The sequence below is a fragment of the Myotis davidii genome, unplaced genomic scaffold (assembly GCF_000327345.1).
Source record: "Myotis davidii unplaced genomic scaffold, ASM32734v1 scaffold992, whole genome shotgun sequence".
NCBI lineage: Eukaryota > Metazoa > Chordata > Mammalia > Chiroptera > Vespertilionidae > Myotis > Myotis davidii.
The window spans coordinates 615,961-638,532 of NW_006283543.1; the positions used below are offsets into that span (position 1 = coordinate 615,961).

Sequence of the window (22,572 nt, forward strand, 5' to 3'; positions counted from 1 at the left end):
CCAGATGGCTTCACAGGGTAATTTTACCAAACATTCAAAGAAGAACTAACACCTATACTCAAACTATTCAAAAAAAAATCCAAGAGGAGGAACACTTCCAAACTCTTTTTATGAGGCCAGCATTATCTTAATCCCCAAACCAGGTAAAGTTACTACAAAGAAAGAGAATTACCGGCCAATAGATGCTAAAATCCTCAACAAAATATTAGCAAATCAGAACCAGCAATATATTAAAAAGATCATATGCATGACCAAGTGGGATTTATTCCACTGATGCAAAAATGGTATAATATTTGTAAATCAATAAATGTGATACACCACATAAATAAATTGAAAGACACAAATCACATGATCATATCAATAGATGCAGAAAAAGCATTTGACAAAATCCAACATCCATTTTTAAAAAAATATATATTTTATTGATTTTTTACAGAGAGGTAGGGATACGGATAGAGTCAGAAACATTGATGAGAGAGAAACATTGATCAGCTGCCTCCCGCACACCTCCCACTGGGGATGTGCCCACAATCAAGGCACATGCCCTTGACCGGAATCGAACCTGGGATCTTTTAGTCCACAGGCCGATGCTCCATCCACTGAGCCAAACCGGTTACGGGTCCAACATCCATTTTTTATAAAAATTCTAAGTAAAGTGGGAATAAAGGGATCATACCTCAACATAATAAAGGCCACATATGCCAAACCTACAGTGAATATCATACTCAATGGGGAAAACTAAAACCATTTTTCCTAAAAACAGGAGCAAGACAGGGTTGTCCACTGTGGGGCGTGGCTATAGTGTTTTGGCCAGGTTCAAGCCTCGGACTAATGAAAGGACAGGGTCCTCTCATTGCCACGTGCAAGTCCCAGCTGGAAGGGCAGGGCCCTCCCAGCACAATCATAGCCAACGGCTGTGGTTGTAAGCTTGAACCTATGGTCCAAACACGTGGCCCCACGTGCCTTGTGCTAGAGTTCAGGTGCATGTAGTTGAGTGAGGTTGAAACTCACGAGAATGCTGTAAACAACTTGATCACGCCCCTACTTTGCCTCATGGCATCTGCTATAAAATAAAGACATGGCTTGTGGGCACTGGCACTGTCTCCTCATCAGGGAGCAGCGTCCCATCGAGACCCAGCTTTCATACTCTCGTCTGTCTTTTCTCAATCCTTTCACCCCCCACTCAGGATCACCTTTGGCCATAACAGTCCACTTTCACCACTCTTGTTCAACATAGTACTGGAAGTCCTAGCCACAGCGATCAGACAAGAAGAAAAATTAAAGGCATCCAAATGAGAAAGGAGGATGTTGCCCTAACCGGTTTGGCTCAGTGGGTAGAGCAGAAGCCCACGGACTAAAGAGTTAGGGTTTGATTCTGGTCAAGGGCATGTACCTTTGTTGTAGGCTTGATGCCCAGTAGGGAGTGTGCAGGAGGCAGCTGCCAGATGTTTCTCTCTCATTGATGTTTCTAACTCTCTATCCCTGATGAACAAAACAGATCCAGAGCCCAGCTGGTCTAGCTCAGTGGTTGAACGTCGACCTATGAACCAGGAGATCTTGGTTCAATTTCTGGTCAGGGCTACATGCTGGCATTTCAGGCTCAAACCCCAGTGGGGGCATGCAGGAGACAGCCAATCAATGATTCTCTCTTATCTTTGTTTCTATCTCTCTCTCCCTCTCCCTTCTTCTCTGAAATCAATAAAAATATATATTTTAAAAAAACAGATCCAGAGACATTGAAGCATGCAACAGACTGCTGTGTTTCAGAGGGAAGCAGAGGAGGAGAAGGGATTAACCAATGAACTTATATGCATATATGCATAGCCCAGGGACAGACAATAGTGCAGGGAAGGCCTGGAGAGGGTTAGGGCGCAAGGTGGAGGAGGTCAATGGGGGGTCAAAGTATTACAAAGGGGACATCCGTAATACTTTCAACAATAAAGATAAATTAACCCTTTGAGTGCCAACCAATATCCTAGGAACTATGTTAAAATTGCCAAGGCATTTTTGCTGATTTTACAGCAGTTTAGGAAAAAAATTATGAATTGCAAGTAAATGAAATTACATATCCAAAAACTTAAGGAAACCTTTACTACATTTGTTTTCATCTTTGACATATATTGTTTGCTGATTGTATTATAAAATACTAGTAGAAAAAAAATTGCCGATAGCGCTCCCGGCACTTTTGGCGAAAGACAGGAGGAGCGCGATCGTGCTCCCCAGCACTCAAAGGGTTAAAAACACACACACAAAAGAATAAGCCAAAAAAAAAAAAAAAGATTTACCCTAAATGTAAATGGACCAAATTCACTAATAAAGTGGCACAGAGTTGCAGATTGGATCAAAAAACAAAATCCAGCCAGGCCATTTTTGCTCAGCAGTTGAGCTTTGACCCCTGTTGGGGGCATGTAGAAGGCAGCTGATGTTTCTCTCTCTCTGTCACTCTCTTCCTCTCTCTCTCAAATCAATAAAAACATATTAAAAAATAAAACAAACCAACCCAACCATATGCTGCCTTCAAGAGACACATCTAAGCTGCAAAGACAAAGGTATTTTCAAAATAAAAGGGTAGAAAATGATTCTCCAAGCAAATGACATCCACAGAAAAGCATGTGTAGCCATACTAATATCTGACAAAATAGATTTCAAGATAACAGGAGACAAAGATGGACATTTTATAATGCTAAAGGGGCACTACATCAAGAAAACAGAACACTTCTTAATATATGTGAACCCAATCAGGGAGCACCGAACTATATAAAGCAAGTATACACAGAACCTAAGGGAGAAACAGATCAATACACAATCACAGTTGGGGACCTTAACACTCCATCAACAGCTGTAGATACATCATCCAAACAGAAAATCAATAAAGGAATATTGGCCTTAAATGACACACTAGACCAGTGGTCGGCAAACTGTGGCTCACGAGCCACATACAGCTCTTTGGCCCTTTGAGTGTGGCTCTTCCACAAAATATCACGTGTGGGCACGCACGTACAGTGCGATTGAAACTTCGTGGCCCAGAAATTGGTTTTTGGCCTGGGCGAGTCTATTTTGAAGAAGTGACTTTAGAAGAAGTGGGGGGTGACGGGAGACAAGGCGCGGGGGAGGCGCGCGCGATTCATGTACTAGTTGAGTGAGCTAGTCAGTCAGCAGTCTCATGTGCAGTGGTTAGTGCTAGTAGCATCCGCAAATCGCGCGCGGGTGACAAAAGTATAAAGTTACCTGTGTTTTTCCAACCAGCTGCAAATCCTACAGGTATTTTTGTCATCAATTTAAGAATTGTAATTATTTTGTGTTGGTGGCTTTATTATTATTTTAGAAGTATAAAGACCTGTGTTTTTCCAACCAGCTGCAAATCCTACAGGTATTTTTGTCATCAATTTAAGAATTGTAATTATTTTGTGTTGGTGGCTTTATTATTATTTTAGCAAAGGCCAGCTTAGGAGTACCCTAATTAAGTTAATAACAATGTACCTACCTATATAGTTCAAGGTAAAAAAATTTGGCTCTCAAAAGAAATTTCAATCGTTGTACTGTTGATATTTGGCTCTGTTGACTAATGAGTTTGCCGACCACTGCACTAGACCAAATGGGCATAACTGACATTTATAGAGACTTTAATTCCAGTACATCAGGTTATACATTCTTCTCCAGTGTACATGAAACATACTCAAGGATAGACCATATATTAGGTCACAAAACTAGCCTCAACAAATTCAAGAAGGTTAAGCTTTGCCCTAGCTGGTTTGGCTCAGTGGATAGAGTGTTGGCCTGGGGATTAAAGGGTCCTGGGTTCGATTCCAGCCAAGGGCACATGCCTGGGTTGTGGGCGTGAACCCCCAGTGTGGGATATACAGGAGGCAGCCAGTCAATGATTCTCTCTCGCACTAATAAGAGGGAAGTTTATATCATTACAAGCCTATCTCAAGAATCAAGAGAAATCACAAGTAAACAACCTAGAAAGTTGTTTACTAGAAAACAACTAGAAGTACTAGAAAAAGAACAAAAGCAACCTAAAGTCAGCAGAAGAAAGGAAATAAAACTTCAAATGTGCATTCTTATAATTTGTTTTCCTATCGTTACTGATTGACCTGAGGGTTTAATGAATAATTGTCCACCACTGTCTCACAGATGGTTAGTGTATCAGTCTCCAAATGTGGACTGGCTGAAGGACAGGGTCTGGACACTTTTCTTTTTACCACTTCTCTGGTCATCCATCTTTGTTTGGTGTCCAGGTTTCTAATTTTCTCTAGAATCTGTCCTTTGATTCTTAGCTCAAGTCCTATTTGGTAAATTGGCTCTCAAAGAACCTATTTGGCATAGGGTTATTCCTTTATTCATTTGGTAAATTATCATTACAATGTTTCTAACATTGTAATGATTCAGAATTTAGGTTTACCTCCTCTCCTGGAAGCAAAAAGCTATAGTAAGACAGCCACATTTGGTAGATAGCTTCAGTCTGAATTATTCATTCAACACGTATTTATTGTCATCTATTATGTGCTAGGCCAAGGTCAACTACTGAAGATAAAGTGGAGTACAAGATAGTCATTGTCCATTCCCCTATGGAGATTATAACGAAATCAATAAAAACAAGATAGTAATGAGTTCCTAGTATCTCAGATCCACTTTGAGGAAAACAAAATGAAGACAGGGTCCCTGCTTTCTTCTGCAGGTAGTTAAGGCACAATACTGAACAAAATTTAACACCAAAATTACGTGGCTCAGGTGCAAGTACCTTAGTAGATAGGAGAGGAAGGAAGGCCGGAGAGTGAGAAAGGATTTCTGAAAGGGAAAGCATCTCTAAAGGTGAGTAGGATGGGGAAGGGGGTACTTTGAGGACAGCCACGAGGAACCTGGACTTGAGTCTGAAAATGGAGACAGACATTGCAAACCTCTCCACTAGCCTGCTCAGTGGCTGCCCTGGCCCCAGGCTCTACACTGGGATGTTCCAAAATTATGCTTTTACATGTGGGTACACAGAATCAGCCTTTAGCTTCTATGATCTACCTCATTATTTCCTTATATTCACTTTATTCTTTACTCAATTAGAGTTCAATTAGAAGTAGCCCTCCTCTTCAACTTTTAGCTAATCCTATCTTCTGTGGCAAACATAATCCAATTCTAACTGGGAAGCTAAAATATAGTTCATCTGTGAGGGTTCCGCGGGAAATTCCTCTCCCCAAACTGATTATATGAATGACCATTATATAAACCCCACCAAGGCACGCGCGGCGTACCGAAACCCGACTTAGTAACTCCCCTCTGTGAACCCACGTTCCTGGTCGGCCCGAATCGGTAGGTTCGCGAGAACTTGTGGCAAGGAACACAAAGAGGCTGACTTCACCGAGGGCACCCGATTTCAAAGTGAGGGCTGCAAAGAACCGTTGTGGGGTGTCTGAAGAAGCCGCTAGGGAAAGGGTCCTCATGGACCGGGGTAAGGGGACTGGGACCCGCCGTCTGGGCTAGGGTCTCGCAGCCTGCGTTCCCATCTGCAGCGCTGTAACAACCCGGCGCGACCGACCGACTCTGCATGCTTCCCAGGACGGCTCGGGAGCCGCAGGGCTGTGCGCGCCACCTGGGGCAGGTCTCTCGCGACTCGCTCCCTGGAACACTGACAAGGAACAGGAAGCAGCGGCTAAACCACCTAGAAACCCTAGCGCAGGGTATTTCTAATGAACCAGGAGCCACGCCCTTCCCGGAACCGGAAGTTTTCACCCAGCACCACTTATTGGCTTGTTAATAAGGGGCGGGGTATCAGAGGAAACTGCAACTCCCAGCATGCAGCACGGAGCTTCCAGTTTCCGGCCAGAGAACCGGAGTGAGTGTTTACCCCGGCGGCCGTGCGGCCGGGTTCTTTCCGCGGGACGGGTGAGGGCACTGGGCCCCGGGCCGCGTGGGCCCGACTTACGTTGACAAGTTAGCTGGTCCCATGGGAGCGGTGGGGTCGTCGCCAAAGAGATAGTGTCTTCCCCATTACTAGCTGCTTGTGACCTTGTGCAGGTGACTTTCTGGGTCTTGGTTGCTCGGTCTGTAATTGGTGGACGATAATGCCTGCCTCAGGGAACGATTGTGAGGATTAAATGAGATGTGGTATGTAAAAAAACCTATTCCTCCCCTGTCATGAATCTGGAGATGGAACGTACCTTGAGGATGGCTTGGGGCCTGTTGAGCAGCCTGCCAACCTCACAACCTTTTCTTTCCTCGTCCCTACTACAGCCTTTTGAAGCAATGGTGATTATAACCAGGGCTTTTCTTGCCCTAAAAGGTTATTCCACCCTCAGAATTTCTGATACATTTTTTGGTACCCATATGTGCCAGGCACTGGGACAATAATGGAAAAAAAAAAATCTAACCTTTGCTTTCAAGGGCCCCCAAGAAAGGGTTGGGGTGGTGTGAGATTGGGAAGTAAATAGATATTTGTAACTCTTTGCCCTGAAAGAATGTGGGGACAACAGAGGAAAGGGAGAGAGGATAGAAGCGGTGGTATTTGTGTTGGTCTTGGTAGGAGTTTGCTCTTTTGCAAAGAGGACAAAGAGAAGAGGAATTACAAGCAGAGTTAACAGTTGATTGGGAGTGTAAAGTGGGGGAGCTTTTTTTTGAATGGATGCTTAGTGGGAGTCGGACAAGGTTCTGCTGGCAGAGGGAATAGATATGAATGTTTTTGTAATGTAAGCCAGGTTGTGGAGTTTAGATTTATTCATAGAGGTGATTTAGAGTCATTGGAGGATTTCTAAGCAGAGGAGTAACTTGATCAGATCTGTGTTTTTAAATGTGTTGGGTGGCAGCATGGATGCTTGATAACAAGAGGCAAGAGTCAGAGAACTTGTTATAAAGCTCTTGTAATAGTTCAAGCAAGGTATGTGATGGAAATCAGAAATGAGGAGTGCACATAAGGGAGAGGGTTGGATGATCTCATTTGAACCTCACAATATTCCTATTGGGTGGGCTGGTGTTTTTATGTCTACTTTAAAGATGGAGAAACTGAGGCCTACAGAGCTGCTGATGTTCCTTGCTGCCCATCATAGAATGAGTAAAGAGAGGGACCCCAGATTCTAGTTCTGGCTGGGTGCTGCATCCTGTGCTTTTCCAGCAGTGTCACACTGAATTAACTCATTCAGCCTTTTGGTGGGGTGTGGGTGGAGTAGGGTGGTGATCTGTCCTTTAACCACTAAGGGCTCATTTTCTTTACAGGGAGAAAGAGAGAGCGTGAAAGAGAGAGGATGTCTCTCTCAGATTGGCACCTGGCAGTGAAACTGGCTGACCAGCCACTTGCCCCAAAGTCTATTCTTCGGTTGCCAGAGACAGAGCTGGGAGAATACTCACTGGGGGGCTATAGTATTTCATTTCTGAAGCAGCTTATCGCTGGCAAACTCCAGGAGTCAGTTCCAGACCCTGAGCTGATTGGTGAGTCTCAGTGAACTAGAGATGGGCTGCTGCTCTGATCTCTTTTTGGGGAGGATACTTCAGGAATTACAAGGGTAAATTAAGAATTTGGGATTTGTTGCCTCCTGATGTTAATACTAAAGAGAAGTGAATTTTGGGTGAAAAGAAGCACAAATCAAGTAATAAAACTAGCCCTGGCCAGTTTTTTTCAGTGGTTAGAACAACCGTGGGCAAACTACGGCCCGCGGGCCGGATCTGGCCCGTTTGAAATGAATAAAACTATTGAAAAAAAAAGACCGTACCCTTTTATGTAATGATGTTTACTTTGCATTTATATTAGTTCACACAAACACTCCATTCATGCTTTTGTTCTGGCCCTCCGGTCCAGTTTAAGAACCCATTGTGGCCCTCAAGTCAAAAAGTTTGCCCACCCCTGGGTTAGAATGTCAGCCTGGGGACTGAAGGGTCACAGATTTGATTCCTGGTCAAAGGCATGTACCTCAGTTGCAGGTTCAACCCTTAGCCCTGGCTGGAGCAAGGTGGGAGGCAACCAATTAATTTGACTCTCTCATGTCGATATTTCTCTCTCTCATCCTCTTGCTTCCCTTCCACTCTGTCTAAAAATCAATGGGAAAAGTGTACTCGGATAAGGATTTAAAAGCAAAACTATTGGTTGCCATTTTAGTTGTGTTATTTTACTGAACTACTTTATCACAAAGTTTTTAACCATGATGTTGAATTCTTTCTCTGAAAGAGCAAGAATTTGGGGTGGGATAGGGAAGGAGGAGATGGTTAGGGAAAGCCCTCCAGCATATGGCATTTTGAGTTTGGTCCTAAGGAATTATGAAAAAGATTTTTGTTTGGTTGATTAGTTAGAGGAAAGCAGTACAAAGGAAAGGAAGGTGGCAAGGCCATTCTAGGTGGAGGAAGAAGGAATTAAATATAACAACTAAATTATAAAAATTTATAATAACGAAGCGATCCAACAGACAAAAAGTGTGTTTTTAGTCATAAAAACACTTCGTTCAGCCCAGTCAGTGTGGCTCAGTGGTTGTGGGTTGATCCATGAACCAGGAGGTCACAGTTCGCTTCCTGGTCAAGGCACGGGCTTGGGTTACAGCCAGGCGCAATCCCCAGTAGGGGGCATGGAGGCAGACCATCCATGATTCTCTCTTACTGATGTTTCTATCTCTCTCCCTCTCCCTTCCTCTCTGAAATTAATAAAATACATTTAAAAAACAAAATACTGGGTTTATCCTTTTTTGTTGTTGCATTTTCCCATTTATCTAAGTTGAGCAGTCTCCACAATGTTAAGCTCTAGAGTTTTCTTAAAGTACATAGATCCTGTATTTTATGAGTTTGTACTTGCTAACAATTGTTATTAAAATGTATTAAGACTACTTTGTAAGCATTTATTATTCTCCAGCTATTTGTCTAATCAAAATAAGATTCTTAGGGGACAGAAAACACCTAAATTGTTTTGAGGGGCAAAGTATAAATGGACAGTTCTTTTTTTTTTAGATCTGATCTACTGTGGCCGGAAGCTAAAAGATGACCAGACCCTTGACTTCTATGGCATTCAACCTGGGTCCACAGTCCATGTTCTTCGCAAGTCCTGGCCAGAGCCTGATCAGAAACCAGGTGACTGGCAGTTGGTCCTTAGACAGGCAGAGCTTCAGTAGTGTCAAGGGAAGCGTCTGTAGGTTTTTGAGGCACAGGTCTGGTGGATAGAATAAAGGAGTGATTTACTGAAATGGTAATAGAGAATATCTTTATTACCTATTGGGTTGGACGGCATTGATAAAACAAAATGCAGTTTTGATCTTGTGGCCAACACCACTAACAGATGGGAATTTTATTTCTCTACTTTTTAAGTTCATTATCCACTGTTTTAATGGGGTGAGAAGTGTGTGTATATTTAAACTCCTTTAGGTTAATAGTTTATTTCTCGGTGAACTTTGTATCTTTTTGTTATTGTTCTTATTAGAAAAAAGCTGGGGCCCTGGTCAAGGTTGCGGGTTTGATCCCCGGTCAGGGGACATAAAGAATCAATCAAGGAATACATAAATAAGTGGGACAAATTGATGTTTCTTTCTCCCTTTCCCTCTCTTAATAAATAAAAAGAGAGAAAAATAAAAAAGCTGGGAAGTCCTGGCATTCCTCCAATGCAGCATTTTCAACCAGTGTGCCACAAGAATTTTTAAAACATGCAATACCTGACTGATTTCTTTTCTTTTCTTTTTTTCTTTTTTATTTTTAAATATATTTTATTGATTTTTTACAGAGAGCAAGGGAGAGAGATAGAGAGTTAGAAACATCGATGGGAGAGAGACATTGATCAGCTGCCTCCTGCACATCTCCTACTGGGGATGTGCCCGCAACCCAGGTACATGCCCTTGACCGGAATCGAACCTGGGACCTTTCAGTCCGCAGGCCGACGCTCTATCCACTGAGCCAAACCGGTTTCGGCTGATTTCTTTTCTTTTAGATTGTCAAATGAAAAAATGACAATAGCCAACACAGCAATATCCATCCAGTTGAATGGATCAATTACACAGGAGTGAGCAAAAGTGGGGTTACAGTTGTTCATGGGGAAAAATATATAAAAATATATAACACAACTGCAAATCTACTTTTGTCCATCCCCATACCTTTTTTTTTGTCGGATTAGCAAAAAATACATTTTTAGTGTGCCGCAGAGTTTTAGTTTGTGTGCCATCAGATGGCACAGGTTTAAAATCGCTGCTCCAATGCCGTAGTTCTCTTGTTGGCAAATTTTCCAGCAAACTTCTTCAGGCAGTGACTTGTTTAGTCAGCTCATTTCCTCCTGCTATAGTGGGAATGTATTTTTCTGAAACTTGAAAATATTCGAACAGTATTAAAGTAGCTCTTAGAGAAATCATACAAAACCTCTAATATATTTTGGATTTATTAATAAAAGGTGCTGCTTGGAATTTATAATTTAAATTTTACATCTGTGTTTTAAAAGCCTCCCCAACAGTAAAGCTATGTTATATAAACTGTTAAACTATCAGTTTGATATTTTTATAATGTTCATGATTGCTATGACTAGTTCTCAGCTGGAAATTTACCCTCTTTTCAATTCTAAACATAAAGGAGAAAGACCTTTCGCACACTGATGGGAAGTGAGAAAGAGAAAGGTAGTCTTTGAAATCCAGAGGTTGGCCTGATCCTCAGTTAGGCCTTGGAACATTAACCATTTCCGATCACCAATATCTACAAGGCCACTCAGAGACCATAGTGGAGCAGGACAAAAATAAGAGCCCTCTCATTTACCTGAACATTGTCCAGATCACAAAATTATAAAATATCCCTGAATCCTGGCTATTATGAGCGATTACTGCTTCTTTCCAATTATACTTTGCCCTTTTCTAGTTTTCCTCTAGGTAAGAATTATTAAGATACCCAGTCATAAAATCACCTCACTTCCTGACAGCATCCAATTTAAAGCAAAATTCCACTTCCTTAATCTTCCCCCAGGGAATCCGAGAGCATTCTCCTCTGTAAGAAGCAGGAAGTTCAGTTTGTGCAACTGCAAGAGAGCCCCTCTGGTCTTTGGCTGGAGGGCATTGACAGAAGGAAAGTAACATTTGTTGCTTCTTCCAGCCAGATTGTGTCTCCTTGCTTTTTTATTTCATAATTACAGTGGCCCTGCAGGATAGGTAACAAAATTAGCATTTTATAGATGAGCAAAAAGAGGATTAAAAGGACAGTTATTCAAGGGCACCTACTTAGAAAATGAATGCAAGAGCTGGGATGTTAATGCAGGTTTTCCTGGCTCAAGAGGCCATCTTCTTTTTACCCACTTCCAAAAAGTGAGATTAGCTCAGAGATGTCATAGAGACAACCATGACTCTTAGCTGATTATTAGTTTAAGATATTAAGAGTCCCACCCTAACCGGTTTGGCTCAGGGGATAGAGCGTCGGCCTTTGGACTGGTCCCAGGTTCAATTCTGGTCAAGGGCATGTGGGCACATCCCCAGTAGGAGGTGTGCAGGAGGCAGATGATCAATGTTTCTCTCTCATCGATGTTTCTACCTCTCTATCCCTCTCCCTTCCTCTCTGTAAAAAATCAACTATATATATATATATATTTTTTAAAGTGTTTTCTTAAAAAAAAGATACTAAGAGTCCTTTACCTCCCCCCTCTGCCTGGAGATTTATTTTGGAAACAAATGAACTTCTTGTTAGGAAGTAAAAATAACTTTTAGACCTGGAAAAAAAACTGTTTTGTGACAGCATTTTAGATATTGTATCCTTGAGTGCTCTTCCAGAAGGAAGCACATTTTGTTTCCCTGCCAGATTAGCACCTGTAGGAAGAGAACCTGTCAGACCTTCCTTTCCCACCTGGATCCCTTTGGTGTTTTTCCCTGTAAGGTTACAAATCTCTTCAGGATCTCCCTTAGCCTCCTATTTGAGCAGGGATGTGTACCCCAAGCTCTAGCCACAACAAAAGACTTGCTGTTTCTTCAGAGCACCTCATATTATTTCTCCATGCCTTTACACATGTTCTTGCTTAAGCGTGGACTACCTTCTCTCCCTAATAAACATCAGCTCTTCCTTAAAAACCCTCTCAAATGGTCTCTCCTAGGAGACAACTCTGTGTCCTAGCTGTCCCTCTCAGTAATGGCTATCTGCCTCCTGTTCCTAGTGCTGGGTCCGCATCTTTGCTGAGGTCCTCAGCATGGTATTTTGTAATAGTGTGGTTTTGTTTGGTCTAGTCTTCTTTCTCCTGCTGTCCTAAGAGTTCCCTGATGTCAAGGACTCTTATTTTTTACATTCTTGTGCCTTGCCCAAAACTAAGCATGGAGTAAATGCTCAGTATGTGTTTGTTGAATGAATAAATTAGGTAATTTACTTAAGATAAATATTTTCAGGAGAGATCATTCTCACAATCAGAACTATAGGTAAAGATGTAGTTCTACATGGTGATGCCCCTGGAATTTGACACAACCTACACAATCACTAGTATCTATCCTAGGTGAGGGTAACCACACTTTTAAAAGTGTGACCCAGAGTGAACTTTTTACATACTCCCCCTTCTTTTACCTACATTTCTACACTTATGAAATGGGCTGATGTCCTAGGTAGTAAAGCAACCAAGTAAAACTAAGACAACTGCTAAACTTTCCCATATGTGTGATTCATAGTGTCCAGAAATAAAAGAACTTTGAGTCCTAGTGAAACGATATCAAGCATGTGATGAAAGTTTGTTAAGAATCCTAGAAGTACAGTGTATATTCTTGGTCCCTCTTGTATTTTTTTTTAAATATATTTTATTGATTTTTTACAGAGAGGAAGGGAGAGGGATAGAGAGTTAGAAACATCAATGAGAGAGAAGCATCGATCAGCTGCCTCCTGCACACCCCACACTGGGGATGTGCCTGCAACCAAGGTACATGCCCTTGGCCGGAATCGAACCTGGGACCCTTCAGTCCGCAGGCCGACGTTCTATCCAGAGAGACAAACCAGCTAGGGCTCCCTCTTGTATTTTTTAAAAAATTAAAAATATTAAGGAAGCCTGAAAGAAAATATCAAAGAGAAAACAATATTTCTTTTAACATATTGTGTCAGTGTAGCTCAAGCATGTCAGACTTGCAGCCTGCGGGCCACATGTGATCCACAACGAATATTTTTGCGCCCCAGACAATACAACGATATGTAAGAAACATTTTAATAAAAACTTCATAATTTTTACAATATCCTGTTATACATAATTATTAATAACAAACTAAAATGTTCGCTAATGACTGATTACTATAATCATGTTGCATTCATTTCCCGTACATGCCTTATGGGCAGGCACACCATTTCTCTCCACTAATACTAGCAGCGAATATTTTAGCAGCCGATTGCCACGCCGTTAGTCTTGTACTGAATTGTTTGGTGTGCGCAACAGGAAATACTTCACTTTCGGAGAACAAGAAACATGTTTATTTGCATTACACTTACTAATTTGTGTAATTCAGTGTCTGGTAAGTTAATGTCTAAGAAAAAATATTAATTTTTATTAAAATGTTCTATTATATGTTAACGATTACTTGTTTATTTCAGCCCTTTGTATTCAGCATGTCTTGATCGAAGTAGACCTACGTTTCTATGAAAATTGAAGCTTTTTTTTTTTTTTGCGGCCCACATAAACTTAAACCTTGTTTATTTGGCCCATGTTAGCCTTTGAGTTTGACATGCTTGGTGTAGCTCTATATTGTTCAAATGCCTTGCAGCACTTAGTATTTTAAGTATTGTGTAAAGTACTGAGTTGGTTATACCTGAGTAAGAAGTCTAGAATTCCTGCAGTGGGGTGTTGATCCGAACAGTTTCTTTCATGTGATAAGATTCCCCTCTCCTAGAACTTGAGACTAATTATCACTGAAGATGCTTAAAAGGGCAGTTTTTACATCTGTGTCATAAGTGGGTTTTCTTGAATGGGCATTCACATTCTTAGTGGGATGATGAGGGAGGGAACCTGCAGACCAAGCTGTACCTGGACACATGTTCTGTGTCTACAGCACTGGCAGGGCCTGGGCTGTAGGTTAATTGTGTGTCTTTTCCACAGAACCTGTGGACAAAGTGGCTGCCCTGCGGGAGTTCCGGGTGCTGCACACTGCCTTGCACAGCAGCTCTTCCTACAGGGAGGCGGTGAGTTTGTAGTACAGCCCCCTGCCTAAGACTCTTGCCAGGCCTGCAAGAGAGAATGTGAATGTTGAAGAGTGGTGTAGAGTGGGAGCTGGGAGCCCGTTGCCATGGCTACGAAGAGTTCCTTGAGGAGTTTTTGCCACGTGTGTGGGTCTCAGTAGAGTCCCCTCCAACCCCTATCTTCCCCCAAGGAGGCTGTATCAGCTAGGTATTGTTGATTTCCATCTAATGAAAATGATACAACCTCTCCTGATATTGGCCTCACAGAATGAATATGATTACAGCCAAAGGATCCGCATATGGTTTCTGCTGGGCCTCATTCTTGGAATTTGTCTGAACTGCCTTCCCGTTGCTCCTTCCCTGGATTTCCTTACTGGGAAATACACTGATGTCTTTCTATAGGAGAGTTGATAAGCAAAAAGTAAGACAGCTGAAACTTCCCTATGAATATGAAATGATAATTCTACAGTGATTAAAAAGAACTTGGGCCCTAGCTGATTTGGCTCAGTGGATAGAGCATCGGCCTGCGGACTGAAGGGTCCTGGGCTTGATTCCGGTCAAGGGCACGCACTTTGGTTGCAGGCTAGACCTGGAAGGCAACCGATCGGTGTGTCTCTCACATCTATGCTGCTCTCTTTGTTTCTCCCCTTCCCTTCCTAAAAATGAATGGAAAATATCCTCGGGAGAGGATTAACCAAAATAAAATAAAATAAAATAAAATAACTTGGGACCAAAAGAAGCTTTGTTATTGGCTTGTAACAAGAGCTTTTAATTTTGGAAGCTTTAGAAGTATAGATGGGGGAAGGACTAGAGATGGAAGGTTTACTGTGATATTGCCTTTTTAAAAAAAATTGTTTCCCCTCCAGTAAGCCGAAATCTCAGAGAAGTAAGAGGTTCATTTATTTCCTGAGGCTGTTGTTTTACTGTGGTGGTGCATATGCAGCACTTAGAGGGAGGGAGCACTTCAGCGGAGGGTGGGAATTTGCTGAGTGGATTGAGCTGGTTGGAGCACTCAGTCCTCCTCATTTCTCCTGCAGGTCTTTAAGATGCTCAGCAATAAGGAATCTCTGGATCAGATCATTGTTGCTACCCCAGGCCTCAGCAGTGATCCCATTGCTCTTGGTAAGTACAGAACTGAACTTGAGGCTATAGGAGAAACAGGAACCAAAAAGTGGCAATCACCCTAAAGAGACTCTTGACTATCTTTTGAAGAATCACTGGTCTTGTTGGGGGAGGGGAGAACCAAGATGTGCTCCATATATCTAGCCTTCCAAGAGCTGTCAGCCCCTCAGAGAAATCATGGCCTGACTAACATCATTAATCAGACTATAAGGATGTCAGATGAGGGCAGCAGTTAGCCCAAACCACAGTAATCAGGGAAGGTTTCCTGCACACCTTGATGGATAAGGAAGAACCCAGACATATGGGGAAAAGAAGCTGGCGTGTCAGCACACAGTATGACTTAAGTGCAGGGAGGGTGACGGGCACTCGTGCTGCTTGGTGTTTTGTCTTCCACTTCTTACATGGCTGCTTTGTGTCCCCTGGAGCCAGTTGCTCTGAGGCTCTTCTTCCTCCTGGATCTGGCTAAGTTTCAGTCTCTGAGTGAATCCTGTTCTCCTTAGGGGTTCTCCAGGACAAGGACCTTTTCTCTGTCTTTGCTGATCCCAACATGCTTGATACGTAAGTATACCCATCTTACTACAGAGTTCCCTATTTCTCCTCATATGGTTGCTCCAGAGCCTGATTGTTGCCCTGGATTCTGCTCGTGGAGCCCAGTCCCTGTCTATCCCCAAGTCTACCTTCAAATATGTCAGGAGGTGAGAAAGAGCAGGAACGCTATGTGGGAACAACAAGACCAAGGGCAGGAACACCTATTGCTGTGGAGGTAAAGCAGGGTCTGAGGGAGGTGGCCTTGTGGGCTAGGCTTAGATTAGCTCTCATTCAGTAGCTATGAAGGATTCCTTAAAGGACAAGAAGCTGGGGAAGGAAGCAGGTGTATCAGTCCTTATTGTCTTAGAGCTGTAAGGGCCGGCAGAGGTTATGTCTATTTTGCAAGTGAAGAAAACAGCTCTCCCTCTCTTACTCCCCAAGGGAGGAGAAGGGACCTGTCAAAGATGGCCCAGGGAAGTAGTGCTAGAGTTGAGACCAGAAACTGACCCCTGAGCCTCTGAGGCTGTCTTATCCTATCATGCCCAAGGGAAGGTGAGGCATCTACAATAGATCCCAGGACTGAAGGCCTTGCCCCTGTTGCTAGGGACAGAGCAGAAGAGGACAAAGTGAACTGGAAGGAGGTGCTGAAGACTGAGGAATTTAAGGGCAGGCACAGGTGGTCTGATAGTTCGGAGGGCCACCCAGACTTTTGTCATGATGAGGGTGCCCTCCTTACTCACACTTGGGTTTCTTCCTGCTCCTGTTCCAGGTTGGTACCTGCTCACCCAGCCCTAGTCAATGCCATTGTCCTGGTTCTGCACTCGGTGGCAGGCAGCACGCCGCTGCCGGGAGCGGACTCCTCTTCCCGCAGCACGCCCTCCAGCTCTTACCGGGACATGCCAGGTGAGTCCCAGGAGGTATGCAGGCCCCCTCAGGAGCCGGCAGTAGCTCAGGAAAATGCTTTACTCAGCAGCTATGTATAGCACTGGCAGAGGGTGTTCCTTGGGAATTCTCGGTTTGAGTCTGGGAGTGCATCTGTCCTGTCATTTTCCAAGGAGAGAGATGAAAATATGAATTTGGAGAGTATCTGAACTGAGATTCTGGAGCTATGCCTGGGCCTTTCTGTTCTTCCTGAAATCTGTTCTCCCTCCTCCAGGTGGTTTCCTGTTTGAGGGGCTCTCTGATGATGAGGACGACTTTCACCCAGTAAGTGGCCTGGCTGCCTGCCCTTTGGGGAACCTGGTGCCAGGGATGCTGTCCTCCCTGGGACCCGGAGCCCAAGCTGTGAGGTAGTCATAGGCCCTTTAGTGGCCAAGTCTGTGTCATACTATTGCTTCGGAACTTGGCAGCGGGGGCTGAGAGGGTATCTGAGATTGTCACAGGGCCACTTTCCTGATTCTGTGTGCCTCTCTTCTCCAGAGAGCCAGGTCCATGCCCTCTAGCAGCACACCCAGTTCCCGCCCAGCGTCCTTGGGGTACAGTGGAGCTGCCGGACCCCGGCCCATCACCCAGAGCGAGCTGGCCACTGCCCTGGCTCTGGCCAGCACTCCAGAGAGCAGCTCTCACACACCGACTCCTGGCACCCAGGTATGGAGAGAGGGCGGGAAGATGGAGGCTGGGCCCCAGGAGAGAGACTCCCCAGTGGCAGAATGGATTTGCCCTTGCTGAACCTGGTCCTAGATCTGGTTTGAGCTGAACTCTGCCTGGACCCTCATTTCTCACTGTGAGACCTTTTTCTCACTTGCCTTTAGAGCTCAAATGTCGGGGTGTAGCACAGTCCTGATTGATCCTCCTCTTAGTAGTTCAGGACAACCTCCCTCACATAAAGTACGCTTCCCCACCCCTGAGAGGGACTAGCCCTCAGTGGCCTAAGTGTTCCTAGTGATAGTCACTCCAGCTTCCAGTGCTGGGGTCCTAGGTTAGGTTGGGGGCTCAATTTCATTTCCCTGGAGCGGAAAAGAATGGAGCTCTCCTTGCCCATCTAACGAGCCTTTAGGTATCTCTGTGTGGTTGTCTCATGCAGGCCCCTGTTGGGAGGCAATAGTTGGACACCCAGGACCACCGTGAGGTGATGTGACAGCAGTGGGTATGTGCTGGGAGATTGAGATGGTTCTGAGGGTGGCCTTGACCACTGTTTTGTCTCTAGGGCCATTCCTCGGGGACCTCACCACTGTCCTCTGGTGTCCAGTCAGGGACTCCCATCACCAATGACCTCTTCAGCCAAGCCCTGCAGCATGCCCTGCAGGCCTCTGGGCAGCCCAGCCTTCAGGTCAGTCTTCCCACTCCTGGTGCCCAGGTGGCTTTCCTGGTTACTTTGGATACCAGGCTTTTTTCTGCTCTCTGGGGGCCTTCCCACTTGGCATGCTTCACTCCAGGAATAGCCTGGGCATGGTAGTGTAACAGGAAGATACTCCAAGCAGGGGCAGTTGTCCCTGTGACTTCTCCCGCACCCAGTGACCTTGGCCTGACTCCACTGATCACCTGGCTTGGATACTTACGGTAGTTTTGGTCAGTTGTCATTCTGTGAGCATTGCCTGAGCACTGAGCATGTAAATACTGAGCCTGGGCCTGGGTCCCATTCCGAGGTAGAGATGAGCTGTCCTCATTCCTGCCACAGAAGGGCGTCAGGCAGTTAGTTACTGAGCTTGGGGAGCAACAGCAACAGGGTGAGAAGCTTGCCCCAGGCTGGAGGTGATAACCTAGGTCAGACAAAACTTGTCTGAAGAAGGGGTGTTTAAGCTGATTATCAAAGAACTAGTTAGAGCAGTGGTTTTCAACCTTCCTAATGCCACGACCCTCTAATACAGTTCCTCATGTTGTGGTGACCCCAACCATAAAATTATTTTCGTTGCTACTTCATAACTGTAATTTTGCTACTGTTATGAATCGTAATGTAAATATCTGATATGCAGGATGTATTTTCATTGTTACAAATTGAACATAAAGCATAGTGATTAATCACAAAAACAATATGTAATTATATATGTGTTTTCCGATGGTCTTAGGCGACCCCTGTGAAAGGATTGTTTGACCCCCAAAGGGGTCGAGACCCACAGGTTGAGAACCGCTGAGTTAGAGGTTAACCAGGCAGGGAAGGGGGTGTTTGGGGTGGAGGGATGGTGTCCAGGCATGTGTGGAACAGGGACATGTGACAAACTCAGAACTGCAAGGCCCTAGGCAGTGTCCTCGTGGAGAAGATCTTGAGATATAGAGCCAGAGGAAAGGACAGCAGGTGCCTGCCTGAGCATGAGGACCAGAGTGCCTGGTAAGGTAACTAGGCTTGATCCAGTAATCACTAGGGAGCCGTGGGAGGTTTCAAGCAGGGAGTGACACCGTCTGCTGTGCTTCATGGCATGGTCACCTTAGCAGCTAACTGGAAGATTGGGTTTTATTGCATGTTTTCATACACATCTGTCTGCTTCACTGTTTTCTTTGCTGCTCGCAGTGTCGGGATGAGCATCATTTCTGGAACGTGTCAGGGTTGATAAGCCAGGAAGTAGTAGAGAGTAGGTTCAAGCCGTGTGGTTTTGTCTATCCCATGCGGCCCAGGTGGTGAGGGGAATGGGAGCAGGACCCATGGACAGCTTGTCTTTTCCATTTATTATTATTTTAAAAATATATTTTTATTGATTTCAGAGAAGAAGGGAGAGGGAGTGAGAGAGAGAAAAACATCAATGATAAGAGAGAATCATCGATTGACTGCCTCCTGCAGGCCCCTTATTGGGGATTGAGCCCACAACTTGGACATGTGCCCTGACCTGGAATTGAACCGTGACCTCCTGGTTCATAGGTCACCTCTGAGCCACGCCGACTGGGCTGTTTTCCATTTCTTTATCTTCCCCAGCGAGAAGCCTGTTCACCTCGCTCTCCAGCTCAGAAGCTTTGAGTGGTTCCATCAGGCCTGTAAACTGAGTCAGAATTGGTTTGTGTGGGTTTTTTAAAAGCCTTCCACACCTTCCGCCTTCCTGGCTGCATGGATTTACATTGCTTTCCCACTGCCTTCTTCCCACAGTATGAACACATAATTTTTCCTAAATTGTTCACTTACCTCCTTCATGAGATAGAATAAAGCTTTGAGAGTACTGAAAAAAAAAATGTGGTTAATTTCTTTAAACTCTTAAATTTGAGAAGGCTTTTCATAACTGAAAGTCAAAATCCAGGAGTTTATAAAAGTGAAAATTTATGCATAGCAATCCTAACAAACAAACAAAAATAGGCAAAGTCTGGCCTTAACCGCTTTGGCTCAGTAGATAGAGCGTCGGCCTGCAGACTGAAGGGTCCCAGGTTCGATTCCCGTCAAGGGCATGTACCTTGATTGCGGGCATATCCCCAGTAGGAGGTGTGCAGGGGGAAGCTGATGGATGTTTCTAACTCTCTATCCCTCTCCCTTCCTCTGTTAAAAAAAATAAAAAATAAAAAATCAATAAAATATATTTTAAAAAAATAGGCAAAGTAACAACAACTTGGGGAAAAATCTGTTAACACATCTCATACAGTGGGGGAAAAAACCCTGATACATAGAGGGTCCAGTAAATTAGGACCAACAGCTACATATTGACTATTCATGGAAGTGCAGTGCAGATGGCATCCTCAGGATGTGCCTAAGGCTGGAGCAAGGCTGCCGCCCAGTCTACATAGAAAAACGGGGAGAGGCCATGAATAGACTATTCATGGAAGCGCAGTACAGATGGCCCCTACGCCATGCAATTCCTTGCAGTCTCACTTTTCAGAATTTATCCTGGAGATGTATATGCATGAAGAAGAAGACATTTGTACAGAGTCAGCCACTGCCATTGTCGTTTCAATGGCAAAGAGTTGGAAATAGCCCAGTTATGGTACATGCTCTCAGTGCCTGGGAGCTGGGCGGTGGCCCTGTCACCACCACCCCCTACCCCCCCCCCCCCCCAAAACACACACCCCACTGACGCCGGCTCCCACTCGCACCCACCTTGGCCTGGTGCTGCCCGCTGACCTGTTCCACCATCCTGCTGCACCTCCACTGCTGCCCGCTGCCAGCACCATGTCGCCAAAGCCTGCCATGTTCTGCACCACCCCATGGTGATCAGCGCATGTCATAGCAAGCAGTTGGACTCCCTGTCGAACAGTTTGCATATTGGGCTTTTATTATATAGGATTAAAAAGTTCTTTATGTCCTTGGCTGGGTGGCTAGGTTGGTTGCAGTGTTGTTCCATGCACCAAAAGGTTGCTGTTCCATTCCCAGTGAGGGCACATACCTATTGTGGGTTTGTTCCCCAGGCAGGGTGCATATTTGGTAGGCAACTGATCAAAGTTTCTCTCTCTCTCTCTCCCCCCCTCCCCCCCTCTTCCTTCCCTCTCTTTTCCTCTCTTTTTCTCTCCTTCCCTCTCCCCTTCCTTTCTCTAAAAAAAGGAAAGAATAAAAGTTCTTTATTTTCTGGCATAGAGAGATATCCATGATACATTGAGAATGTTAAAAAGAGGGGTATAGATATAGAAGAGGAATATAAGAAAAATATAAATATAGGAATATATATTTGTCTTCTCACAATGTAATTGGGTATCAGGGATGAGGGGAGTGGATGAGATTAAGACTTTTCACTATTTATTATGCTAGAAAACAATCTTAAAATTTATCCTCCTCACTCCTCCTTATGCACGTGCGTGTTTATTTCTGTTTATACATAGAGAAGGAGAGAGAAAGTAATCTTTTGAACTTCAGACACTGAGTAATTTATGCTTTTGATCCTTATGTTAAAATTTTCATTTTTTTTATTGGATAAACTTTTTAATTTGTTCTCTGAACCCACAGCCTCTGTTGTAGTCTTATTAGAAACCCTGTGTTCTTGCATATAAGCCAAACCAATAGAAACCCTGTGTTCTATGGAACTTCAAATCAGCGAGTTTGCAATAGGAACCCACCCTTTTTTCTCATCTCAAAGGATAGCCCTAAGTGAATCTCCGTAGGATCCCAACTAACAGTTTTTCCCTCATCCTGTCTTTCTGCAGAGCCAGTGGCAGCCCCAGCTGCAGCAGCTGCGTGACATGGGCATTCAGGACGATGAACTGAGCCTGCGGGCCCTACAGGCCACTGGGGGGGACATCCAAGCGGCTCTGGAACTCATCTTTGCCGGAGGAGCCCCATGAACTCCTCCTTAACCCCCAACAAACTACCAAGGTGGCTGTCCATGGGAGGCACTCCTGGAGGTTCCCCATCTCTCCTTAATACACCTGATGGTTGATCTTTGCTTTGTCCAGTGCTTGGCCTTTCTGGCTGATCCGTGTTGGTGGAAACAGTGGGGCAAGCATGATATGTGGGTCTTGGTGCTGCAATATCAGGGAGCAGGGCTGGCCCCTGCTTGTGGGCCCTGGGTGGAGATTTTTAGTTCCATGTCATGGGATTCTGTGTGATGCCCACATTCTCTTTTGGGAGAAGTTTCCAGTGATAGTTCCCAGAGCCTTTTGGTACTCTGGCTGTGGCATCCTCAGGATGTGCCTAAGGCTGGAGCAAGGCTGCTGCCCAGTTTCCAGAGTGTCTGCTGTGTTACTGCTGTGGCCAGAAGAGGTTTCTGTTTCTGAGATGACTACAGTCTAGGCAGGGGCCATGTGCACTTTCAGAGAAGCGGGTAGGGGCAGCTTACCCTCCACAGCAAGTCCTCTCTCAGAGGCTTCTAAAAAAATTCCTTGTCCTTCTCCCAGCCTAGTCTCACCAGACACTCTTTTTTTTTTTTAAGGCTTTTTCTTTTTTTGTTTTTGTTTGTTAATCCTGACCTGAGGATATTTTTCCATTAATTTTTAGAAAGAGTGGAAGGAGGAGAGACAGAAACATGAATGTGTGAAAGAGAGACATTGATTGGTTGCCTTTGCACATTTCCAACTAGGTACATGCCCTTGACT

At 44.4% G+C, this 22,572-nt stretch overlaps 1 protein-coding gene across 6 annotated transcripts; it reads left to right on the forward strand.

The window, feature by feature from the left end:
• The first annotated feature begins 5,772 nt into the window (after positions 1 to 5,772).
• Positions 5,773 to 21,922, forward strand: UBL7 (ubiquitin like 7). 6 transcript variants are annotated; one of them, XM_006753729.2, is made up of 11 exons: positions 5,786 to 5,877; positions 7,201 to 7,413; positions 8,914 to 9,033; positions 13,970 to 14,052; positions 15,087 to 15,171; positions 15,672 to 15,729; positions 16,469 to 16,602; positions 16,856 to 16,905; positions 17,119 to 17,286; positions 17,846 to 17,968; positions 21,685 to 21,922. In XM_006753729.2, the coding sequence occupies exons 2-11, from the start codon at positions 7,230 to 7,232 to the stop codon at positions 21,820 to 21,822; spliced, it is 1,143 nt and encodes a 380-aa protein (XP_006753792.1). In that variant the 5' UTR covers positions 5,786 to 5,877; positions 7,201 to 7,229; the 3' UTR covers positions 21,823 to 21,922. The 6 variants fall into 6 exon arrangements, with proteins under 6 accessions (XP_015420115.1, XP_006753792.1, XP_006753790.2 ...); XM_006753727.2 differs by having other exon boundaries at positions 5,802 to 5,827; XM_015564626.1 differs by lacking the exon at positions 5,786 to 5,877 and adding an exon at positions 5,884 to 6,009.
• Positions 21,923 to 22,572: the final 650 nt, after the last annotated feature.